This window comes from Pelophylax lessonae, assembly GCF_965119305.1.
Source record: "Pelophylax lessonae genome assembly, chromosome: 2".
NCBI classification, from domain to species: Eukaryota; Metazoa; Chordata; class Amphibia; order Anura; family Ranidae; genus Pelophylax; species Pelophylax lessonae.
Window position 1 is genome coordinate 715,388,379 of NC_138769.1, and position 11,857 is coordinate 715,400,235.

General features: G+C 47.7%; 1 protein-coding gene across 1 annotated transcript in view; it reads left to right on the plus strand.

Annotated features, from left to right (window-relative positions):
• Nucleotides 1-11,580, plus strand: part of RSF1 (remodeling and spacing factor 1) — a 118,577-nt gene extending 106,997 nt beyond the window's left edge. The window contains exons 15-16 of the mRNA XM_082245298.1: nt 1,530-1,724; nt 10,185-11,580. Coding sequence (XP_082101424.1) covers nt 1,530-1,724; nt 10,185-10,774 — 785 coding nt within the window. The 3' untranslated portion in view covers nt 10,775-11,580. The remainder of the gene's footprint in view (nt 1-1,529; nt 1,725-10,184) is intronic.
• Nucleotides 11,581-11,857: the final 277 nt, after the last annotated feature.

Genomic DNA, 11,857 nt, shown 5'->3' on the forward strand with positions numbered 1-11,857 from the left:
AGACACGTACATTGTGTGGTGTAAGTCTCTTGGGGTTCATCCCCGTTCCCTTATGGTGGCTCAGATTTTGGCATTCCTCCAACGAGGTGTTGAGCAGTGCCTGGTCTTGGGTACCCTCACGGGCCAGGTTTAATTCAGCCTTTTGCGGTCTTTTTACCGTTCCTTTGGCTATGCATTCTTCAGTTCGCACCTTTATTCAGGGGGTTCGCCACAAAATTTTATTAAATAGATGTGCTGGCATCTGCGGATGCTGCTTTTGGCCGCAAAGTTTTGCAGGCCGCAGTTTGAGAGGATTAGTCCTCTTTGAGGATGTATGTTTTTTTTTTCAAGTGAGCTCCAGTTGTTCCTGGTTGAACTCCATGTTACCTGGTTGGCTAGGTTTAGCCTTTTTAGGATTTTTTTTTTTTCTGCTGTGTTTTTTCCCACCCCTTATGTTTAACACTGCTTTGGGATGTCCCAATGCTCAAGAAGATTCTGGAGCTGTGTCCGTCAATTAACAAAAGAGACAATTGGATTTTTGTCTTACCGTAAAATCCTTCTCTGTTCACTGACGGACACAGCACCCACCCCACTATTGAGTTGGGCTTTTGTTCTTCCGACACTGCTTGCAACTAAACTGAATGCCTATAGCAGGATATGGGAGTATACCCCCTGGGACTGCCCCATAGGCGTGGTAAAGCTTTTTCCTGCCTATTGTCCTACTCCTGTAGGTGGGCAGCATAACCCAATGGTCAAGAAGATTCTGGAACTGTGTCCGTCAATGAACATCAGAGTAAAGGATTTTACGATAAGACAAAAATCCAGTTTTTCCCAAATTTGTGTTTAAAAAGACTGCTGCGCATATACAGTGTGGCATAAAATATTGCAGCAATTGCTATTTCATTCTCTAGGCTCTCTGCTAAAAATACATATATAATGTTTGGGGATTCAAAGTAATTTTTCTAGTAAAAAATACAAATTAAACTTGTAAGCAACAAATGTCAGAAAAAATACTTGGTTTAGCAAGTGGTTTAAAAAGAAGTATGGACATGAAAAAAAATAAGAGCTGTTCATACTCACCTAGCCTGGGTGGATGCAGTATCGATCCGATGCTGCATTTTCCCCCCGCCGGTTCTGCAGTGAGAAATGAGCGATCAAACACCACTGATCACTCAGTTCTCCCCGTCCACTCTGAGCAGAGAGCCATGGCTGTCCGTCAGCGGCTCTCTGTAGTGGTGGGCTGTGGAGGGGGCCAGAACCTGCTGAGAGGCTGAGCCAGCTGCCAGTCCAGACATCAGTGTGTAAACGTCAGGATCTTTCCTGAGACTGATCCGGCTAAGTGACGACAGCGGACTCTGCTTAAAATGGGTCGCACTCCCGAGACCTACAGGAAGAGTATAGCCAAATTTGCTTTTGGCTATGCTTTTCCTTTTAAAGTAGTTCATTTTCCAAGCTTTACTTTGATTACTCATCAAAGACATTCAGGTGAGTGCTTGCTGTAGAGTCAGACTGTCACTGTAGTGTAACAGCTCTTTCCTTTTTCACCACAGAGACTGATGACAGCAGTGCTTACAGTGATGACTATCTGGAAACCAGGAGGAGGCGGTCACGGAGAAATCAGAAGAGGCAAGTCAACTACAGGGAAGATTCAGAGAGCGATGGATCACAGAAAAGAGCTCGCTTTGGACGAGGGAAGGAGATGAGACGAGTACTTAAACGTCGATTCTCCAGCTCTGAAAGCAACGGTAAGCTGTCGGCCAACCAGCTGTAAAATATTTCGTTTGGATGGTATTAGGAAGAAGCTGTCACTTTGAAATGGCTTAGAAAAGCCTAGAAAAGCAGCCTGCTGCGATCCTTAGACCGCATTGGCATTGTCTTTTAATCACATGGCTGCAATCTGGACAATACTTCCACTAGCTTTCACTGCAACAGCATTTTGTGCAGCATTAGCGAGACCCCAATCTGTCAGAATATCGATCATATTCTGGAGTGTCAGAGCTTTGGATTCATAGCTATCTACATTCCCTTTCCCCACCACCAGCCACTACATCTTCCACCTTCTACTCCTGCTGCCAGAAAAATCTGGAATATAGGAACGGGCATGCTATGAGTGCATGGCTGTGGCAGCCTAAGTATTTCTCCCAGCATGTATTCCATTTAAAGCTTAACTCCAGGCTGGGCATCTTTCAGGGATAAAGATGATTGGCTAAGTCCACCTTTTAAAAAAATCAATAAATAAATGCACCCATATTTTCAGCAAAAAATAAATATTCTTTTATTTTTTTTGTTAGTGAATGAGCCTGCAAAGCATTGCAACAATGATTTGTGGATTGCAGTTGCAGTCTTACTCTGTCAGTGGTCTCCAAATTGTGTTAGCGTTTATCTGGCCTTTAGTAGGGCACTATTCCTCACAATGATACCAGTGATGGGGTATTATTCCTCTCACTGACACCAATGATGGGGCACTATTCCTTCCACTGATACCGATTAATGGGGCTTTATTCCCCCCACGGATACCGATGGGGCACTATTCCCCCCCCCCCCCCTTACTGATACCAATGATGGGGCCCCATTCCTCCCACTGACACCAACAATGGGGTACTATACTATACCTCCAACTGACACCAATGATGGGGTACTATTCATACCACTAACACCATTGATGGGGGCACTATTCCTCCACTGATACCAATGATGGGGTGGCATTCCTCTCACAGACATCAATAATGGGGTATTATTCCTTCCACTGATACCAATGATGGGAAACTATTCCTCTCCCTGGTGACCATCCCTGAGGCCATGGCTATTCTCACTGATGCTGGGTCTGGGACTTTTTTTTTTATCCCCACTGGCCACAATCCAACCCCCTTCCCCCCCTTAAAGTCTGAAGGATAGTAAACTAGCCCATTGTTTTGAAAAGTTTTGAGACCTGCCTCCTGCAGAGTCCCACAAATACTAGTTGATCCTGCCAATGAGGTCCACCTGATGCAGCTTCCCGTGATGGGTTGGCAGTGATGCTGCACTATTCCTAAAATCGGAGCTCGTCACTCATGTAGGAGCTGTGCTCAAAGCTCTCCTCTGGATCTTCCGCAAGACACTGAACTTTGTGCTCTTGTCCACCACCAATGGATAAATAACCTACTCACCAGAGGGGAGTGGTATCTCGCATATAGATTAGGTGAGGGGAACCCCCATGTAAAAATGGACCCTTTGGCAAAATCCACTCCACCGAAACCATAAGCGATATACCGTATTGGAGTGAACAAAGCAAAAAAACTTCCATCGTGCAGGAGTTTAAGTTTATTGTAAAAGCACAAAGTTTAAAATGCACTTAGTATTTAAAAATGTATGGAGCTCCGTTTACCAAGCAGGGACGCCTATATGCGAGATCCCACTTGCCTCTGGTGAGTAGGTTATTTATCCATTGTTGGTGGACAAGAGCACAAAGTTCACGGTGTCTTGTGGAAGATTCAGAGGAGAGCTTTGAGAATTTACAACTGCAGGATTTGGAGCACTTTGGTGTTAATGGACACTCTTAGGGTCCTTTCACACGAACGATCTGATCAGATCCACCTGTCAGTTTTTTAGGCGGACCTGATAGGATACTCCATGCATCCCTATGGGGCAGCGGATGTCAGCGGAGACATCTCTGCTGACACCCGCTGCTATCCGATTCCAATCCTGTCCGTGAAATCCGGACGGATGGAAACCCTATTTTCCATCCGTCCAGCAGATCGGATGACAACGGACAGGCGGTACGTTCTCATCCGATTCCCCCATAGAGGACAGCAGGGATCGGACTGCTTCGTCTCCACACACAACAGAGCGGAGACGGAGCTGTCACCTGCCTGCTCAGCGGGGATCGGCAGAGCGATCCCCACTGAGCAGAGAACGAACCCCCCCGGACAGCTCATCATGTGAAAAGACCCTTATTCTATGAATTTAGTTAATTTGTTATTGGCACGACAGTCTCCTATGTTAATCATTATGCACTTTGGTAAGGCAAGTATGCTAGATATGTTAGATATCTGCTTGTTATGGTTTACACTATAATTAAGGAGCTTGGTTTGGCAAAAAGATTTATCTTTCTCTATCGTCCATTGACAGACGCAGCCTCATCTTCATGAGCTTTGTGGGTTATGCTACCACCTGCAGGAGTAGTCTAGGCAGTATGATAGTACAAAGTTTTTACATATACACGCCCATGGGGCTGTCCCAGACATAACCCTCACAGACACAGCCCAGCACATCCGTTTGTTTCTGCCTAGAGAAGGAGTAGGACCTAGGTTTCCTGCTGGGACTCTGGTCTCAGTTTTTTTGTATTCTTTTCAGACTATTTTCTTTTATTTCTCTTTTACTCTCTTGCTAGCTAGTGTTCAGGGAAAAATTTCCTGGTGAACTACAAGCAATGATGCCGGCTGGGGCTTCGCACTGGATAATCTACATCCTTATGGTTCCCCCAGCCTGGCCTACGAGCGTGATCAGGTTATAGTCCCGCACTAGTCCTAGCCACGACAGTGCCCCTTTTCAGGATGGGGACGAGCCTGCGAGCAGATGCCTAGCCGGGACGCGACGACCTGGAACGCTCTGAGTCGCAGCGTACCCCTCGGCTGGCAGCACCCCCACTTCGGGTTGGAGGCAGTCTGGCCAGGGCAGAGCCCCACCCGGTCCATGGTATGGTGAGTAAATGTGCCCCCTTTGCCCCTGTTGGCCTTAGGGGGATGTGGGCCCTCTCCTGGGGATAATGGGATTTGTGCCTCCTGAAAGATCCTGCCCGGGGCCCCGGTCTGTGTGTCTTATCTCCCCCCCCCCCCCCTGTTCCTGCGGGGGGCTATGTGTCTGGTGCACCTGGCGCCCTGGGGGGGGGGGGGGGGGTGGTACCTTGGGCTTGCTGGTTCCTGTTGTGGATCCTGAGGCCTTCATAGTGTCGGTCCCTGGCCGCATGGCTCACTGTGGGCGCTGCCATCTTAAGTGTGGGCAATGTTGTTTTTTCCCTAATAGGCTTGTATGGGGCAGCCATTTTTCCTGAGCTTCCTATTGCAACTGTATGGGTAACCATGTTTGTCTAGCCCTTGTGCTGCACTGAGCAGCATGACCTTTCATTCAGACGAGATCACTTCCTGTGCTCTGTTTCCTGCTGCTGGCTGAGGTCATTTCCGGTCTTTCTGCATGCTGCTGGTACGTTCAGGAGGATGTTTTCTCTGAGGTGGTCCAGTACTGGGGTCCCTGCAGACATATCCCTGCACACGCTGCTGTTTAGTTTAAAGGGGATCTCTGCAGATCGCTGCGATCGGTGGTGGGAACCGCGATCGGCACTTCTTAAAGCCTCAGTACTCCGTTTTTTTTTTTTTTTTGCAACTTGCAATATGGAGTCCCAAACTGTGAATTCACCCTCAGACCCACTCTGTGCGACTCTCGGACAGTCCGGATCGCAGTCGCTGGCCGTGATTTCAGCAGCTCTGGAACGTCTGGCGACAAAAGCTGATTTAGTCATGAAATAGGTTGATAGCCGAAAACAGCCGCTGCCTTCTCCGTCTATGGAGGTGTCCTCTGATTGAGAGGATGATGAGGTTGCCCCGGATGCTCCCCTTCCTGAGGGGTCGCTGTCCTTGCAGTCAGATGGTGAAAAGGACCTGTCCTCTTCAGCCACAGCGCAGGAACGTGCTTTAGTGGAATCCCTGATTATTTCAGTACGGGACACTTTAAATTGGCTGATGAGCCCACGCCGGCAGGGACACGGGTGGCTTTCGGCTCCCAGAAGTCTCAGACAGCTGGCAAGGTTTTCCCTTGTCCGACACTTTTCACGATATTGTGAATGACCAATGGAGGCGCGTTAAGCATGTCTTAGTTGTGCCAAACACTTTAAACACCGGTATCCTTTTGCTGAAAATGTCTCCAACCGTTGGACGGTGCCACCTAAAGTTGACCATCCTGTCTCCAGATTAAACAAATCTACTCTTGTGCCTGTGGAAGATTACCTGGTCTTTACAGATTCGTTGGACAGGCGGGTGGAATCCCTTTCCCGCCATCTTCACTTGTTGGTGGGTTCCGTTTTGAAACCGGTGTTTGTGTCTGTTTTATTCTCTCAGATATTGACGGAATGGATTAGGGGTTTGCGGGAGTCTTTGGACCCAGACTGTTCCTCCAGAACAGCTGGAACTGTTTGACCAGGTGATCCAGGCTCTGGTGTTCCTGTGTGATGCGTCTATGGATGCAGCTCCCCTGGTGGCCAGGGTTTCGGCCGTGGGCATTGCCTTGGGACGCATGGTTTGGCTGAAGAGCTGTTCGGCTGACCAAGCTTCTAAGAAAGCCCTAGAAGCGTTTGGCGACTCATTGGATGAGTTGATCAAGGGCTTGACTGGCAGGAAGAGTACTCTTCTTCCTCAATCCTCCCAAGGGTAAGACTCCCCGTACTAAGAGGGGTCCCTCTTTTTCTGCTCACAAGCGTTTTTTTTTTTTTTTGTGCCTTGGGCACAAGAAAAAGGTAAGCTGTTTAGAGCTTATAAAGGGGCTAAAAAGCATTGGGGCAAGCCCAAGGCCGGTCAGTCCGGTGCTGCTGACAAGTCCTCTTCAGCATGAAGGGGCGCCCTCACCTGGCTCAGGGGTGGGGGGGGGACGTCTGCGCTTCTTCCAGGAACCATGGACTTCCTTCATTCAGGAAGGTTGGGTTTGCAAACTGATTTGTTCCGGGTACAAGATTGAATTCTGGTCCCGGCCAGGGGACAGGTTTTTTCAGTCAAATCTTCGCCTGTCTCCAGAGCGTTTGAAGGATCTGCGGGAGGCTGTGCAAGATCTCCTGGCTCAAGGGGTGATTGTGCCGGTTCCTCAGTGGGAACGCTCTCAAGGTTTCTAGTCAAACCTGTTCATGGTGCCCAGAAAGGAGGGCAAGGTGAGTCCAATTTTGGATCTCGGCATCCTTGAATCAGGGATTTTCTGGCTTCCATCGATCTCAAAGATGCGTCACTCCATGTCCCCATTTTCAAGGGGCACCAGCGATTCCATCTCTTTGCGGTGGCAGAGGAGCACTTTCAGTTTGTGGCATTACCCTTTGGTATCGCCATTGGCTCCCAGAGTATTTACCAAGGTCTTGGCCCCTGTGCTGGCCTTGTTACGTCGACGAGGTATCTCAATTGTGGGATATCTGGATGATCTCCTGTTGCGAGCAGTCTCCCACTTGGATCTGTTGTTCAACATCTCTATCACGTTTCAGACCCTTCAAGAATTCGGGTGGACAATCAATTTTAAAAAATCTGCTCTGAGGCAATCAGTTCGGGTCACTTATCTGGGGTTGACTCTCGACTCTGCACTGGCGAGGGTCTTTCTCCCCCTGGACAAACTTCAGAAGCTGCAAAAAGCAGTCAGGTTGCTGATGGAGACCGATCAGTCCTCCCTGCGGGCTTGCATGAGGGCCCTGGGTCTGATGGTTTCGACATTCGAAGCAGTACCATTTGCTCAGTCTCACTTGAGACCTTTGCAAAAGGAGATTCTGGTGAAATGGAACAGAGATCCTCGGTCATTGGACCAGAAGATTCACTTGAGCCATCTTACAAAGTCGGCTCTTTCTTGGTGGCTTCGGTCACCTGCCCTGTGCCAGGGCAAGTCCTTCCTGCCGGTGTTTTGGGCGGTGGTCACCACCGACGCCAGCCTGTCAGGCTGGGGTGGAGTGCTAGGGAAGCTATGTGCCCAGGGGACTTGGGCGACGGAGGAGTCTTTCTTGCCGATTATTATTCTGGAGCCGAGAGCGATCAAGCTCTGCCTGCTTTCCTTGGACGGGTGGGCTACACGGCTCTCCAGTTCGGATACAGTTGGACAATGCCATGGCAGTGGCTTACATCAATCTTTAAGGGGGCACCAACAGTGTCCTGGAGGCCAAGGAGGTGGCCGAGATTCTGTTTTGGGTGGAACAGCATGTCCCGGCTCTTTCCGCAGTCCACATTCTGTGGGTGGTGAATTGGCAAGCAGATTACCTGAGTCGGCAGGTGTTGGATCAGGGAGAATGGTCCCTTCATCCAGAAGGGTTTTATCTCCTGTGTGCCCAGTGAGGGACTCCGGAGGTGAATCTGTTTGCGTCTCGCCTCAACAGGAAAGTTCAGCGGTTTGTGGCCAGGTCTCTGGATCCTCTGGCCGACTGCACAGACGCTCTGGTGGCTCCTTGGAGCCAGTATTGCCTGATTTATGCCTTCCCTCCACTCGTGCTCCTACCGAGGTTTCTTCGCTGGTTGGGGATGGAAGGTGATCTTGGTACGCAGACCTGGTACAATCCTGCTTTACAGTCGCTGGCTTTAATGGCTTGGCTGTTGAAAGCAAGGTGTTGAGGCATAGAGGTCTGTCTGACTCGGTGATTCCTACCCTTTTTAAGGCTAGGAAGTCTACTTCCAGGAAGATCTATCATTGCATGTGGAAATTGTACATTTCATGGTGTGAATCGCTGCAGCTGCACCCTCGTTTGTTTTCTATAGCTAGGGTTTTGACCTTTTTACAAAAAGGGGTTGAGCAGCGCTTGGCGTTGGGTACTATCAAGGGTCAGGTGTCGGCCTTGGCTATTTGCTTTCAACGTCCGTTGGCAAGTAATGGCTAGATTCGCACTTTCATCCAGGGGGTGCGTCATCTGGCTCCTCTGAGGAGATCTCCATTACCTCCGTGGGATCTCAATCCGGTTTTGTCTGTTCTTCAAAAGCCTCCCTTTGAGAATATCAGGGAGATTTTTCTGCTTTCCTTGTCGGAGAAGGTTGCCTTGCTAGTGGCTATTACTTCTGCTCGCAATGTCTGAGTTGGCGGCACTATCCTGTCCGCCTTATTTGGTGGTCCTCAGGGATAAAGTGGTCCTCCGGCCGACACAGTCTTTTCTCCCTAAGGTGGTGTCAGATTTTCACCTTAATGAAGACATTGTGTTGCCTTCCTTATGTCCTAAGCTGAAATATCCCAAAGAAATTGCCTTGCACTCTCTGGATGTGGTTCGGGCGATAGGGGTTTATCTGACGTTTACTGAGTCCTTTAGGAAATCTGACTTTGTCCTTACAGACAGTCCTCGTAATGGTTTGGCTGCATCCGCTGTGACCATTTCAAGATGGATCAGGCAGACTGTTGTTCAATATTAATCACTCAAGGGTCAGGTTCCTACTAGAGTGCCTCTTGGGCTTTTCGCCTCAGTCGTACAGGTTTGTAAGGCAGTGACTTGGTCGTCTGTGCACACCTTTACCAAATTTTACAAGGTGGATTTGTTGGCTTCTTGGGATGCCTCTTTTGGCTGCAAGGTTTTGCAGGCTGCTGTTTCGTAAGATAATGTTTTTTCCTATTCTTAGGGGTCTTTTACCTGGGTGAGCTCATGTTGTTTTGGTTGAGCTTCATGTTACCCAGTTGGCTAGGTTTAGCCTTTGCCGTTACTTAGCCATTACTTTCTGGTTGCGTTTTTTCCCCCCCTCATGCCTATACTGCTTTGGGACGTCCCACACAGCTTATGAAGATGAGCCTGCGTCTGTCAATGGACGATGGAGAAAATAAGATTTTTGTAAGATCTTACCGTAAAATCTTTTTCTATGATGTCCATTGTCAGACTCGGCACCTGCCCCTCTGATGGGGATGTTTTTTTTGTCTTCACTGCTTGCAACTAAACTGATGTGCTGGGCTGTGTCTGTGAGGGTTATGTCTGGAGGGACAGCCCTGTGGGCGTGTATATGTAAAAAACTTTGTTCTAATGTACTGCCTACTCTACTCCTGCAGGTGGCAGCATAACCCACACAGTTCATGAAGATGAGGCTGCGTCTGTCAATGGACATCAGAGAAAAAGATTTTACGTTGAGATCTTACAAAAATCTTATTTCTCTTACGTCCTCTGACAGACGCAGCCTCTTCCAAGTTTCATCACTATTGGGTAATGGCGCCCTCTGCAGGAGCAGGCTAGGTAGTGAAACTTCATTAAAAATCTTTAACTAGACACACCTTAGGGACTGTCCCTCTGGACATTACCCTCAGACACTTGGAGCTTACTATTTTTTTGTTATTGCACCTATCTAGGCCTTGCAGCCTCACAACCAGCAGCTCCACATTCCATATAAAACTGGTCTGGTGCACTTAATATTGTTTTATCACTTTTTTCATTTTAGGGTGTGCAGGTAGAGGATACAAATATCAGTTTTTTCCTTTGCTGCATGCTTGTTCTCAATCCGTACGTAACATAATTACCTTTTTATATATTTACTTTTCAGCAAGCGCCGTTTCTGGAGATTCCGAAGGTGAAAAACCTAGAGATCTCAAAAAGAACTTGCTGAGAAAACGCATCCGAAGTTCAAACGATGAGCTGTCAGAGGAAGAGGGGGAAAAACCTATCCGAAAGCGTCTGAACCGAATCGAGACAGACGACGAGGATGAAGAAGCGGACGCCAAGCCCGTCGACAAGCCCGTCGACAAGCCCGTCGACAGCAGCAACAAGCCTCCTGCGGAGGAAAAGCCGCCTGCCACGAGCACCGTCCCGGAAAACACTAAGAAGCCTTGTTATCGGCTAGAGAGCGATGAGGACGATGACTTTGAAAATGTTGCGAAAGACGGGAGCCCTCTGGACTACAGCTTGGTGGATTTGCCTTCCGCTAATGGACAAAGCCCAGGCAAAACTATCGAAACTTTAATTGGTAAACCAAGCGAAAAGAGTCAGACTTCTAAGGACGCTACGGCCGTCGTTAGCCAGGCTCCCAACGGGACTGGGGGTGGGCAGGAAGCGGCCGTTCCGGAGGAGGACGAGGATGAACTCTTGAGAGTAACTGACCTTGTGGATTATGTCTGTAATAGCGAACAGTTATAAAACCAACAAAAAAAAAGTCCACCTCTTCCATATTTTTTGTGCTAATTTATTCCACAGTAGCTCATACCAGCGGGCCAGTTCTGAAAAGCGGTTTTATTCTCGGGAAAATAAACCCACTTCACTTTGGATTTTATCTTTTCTAGAAGCGAACGTTTGACCAGTCCTGCAGTCTTTCTGTGAAGTGACAACGTTTTTGAACTCTCAAATAATATCTGTACATTTTTAAAGAAAAGAAAAAAAAATCATTTCTCTCATTTGCATTTGTGGTCATGGGGTAATTTCACTGACTGAAACAATGTTAATTGATATGAGAAGCGACAACAAACTATTTGTGGTTCTTGGGGAAGTTTGTGAATAGGGGGTGGGGTTGGCGCAAAATGCATTCCAGATATTCCCCAAAAACAAAAAATTCAGTGTTTTTTTATTTTTTATTTTTTTTTGGGGAACTGAATCCAAGCAGAATAAAATTGGGGAAAGGGAGGGAAGAAGCACTAGATGCTTTTAGCTTTTTTTTTCCATATGAGATATATATTCTATTTAAATACTCAGTACTTAGGTTACGATAAACAGGCAGTTATAAATAAAATTTACCAACTACTTTACTATGCTTTGTGAGTCTTAGCTATATATGGTTGGTCGCCCCATTTTTGTATACATAGTCTAGACTTCAGTGACCACAAGATGTATATTTAACCACTTCTGTGTCAGAAGGCCTAATAACACGTTATGTTGCAATTTGCTGCTGTAACTTCTAAAAGTTGATCCAGAAAAAGGTTTCCACTTTTTGTTCTGAGGGTGTCGAGGAGCACGCGCAAAGGGTCGGGGGGGAGGGTAGTAAATGCGTGTTGAATATATTTTCTACTGATGTGCCACACAGTGTATACCTGTCTCTTCTGCCTTCTCATGTGATATTATAGACTTTATACTGGCACCAAACTGGATTTGTGAGGTTGTTCTTCTTGGTGCGTACTGTCTGTTATCGGTGCCCCATTATCTATTATTGTGTTTTTTTAGTTTTGCTGCGAGCGGGTCATGTGTCAGAAGTGCATTTCCTTGTCTGGGACCTCCACTGCAGATTCAGCT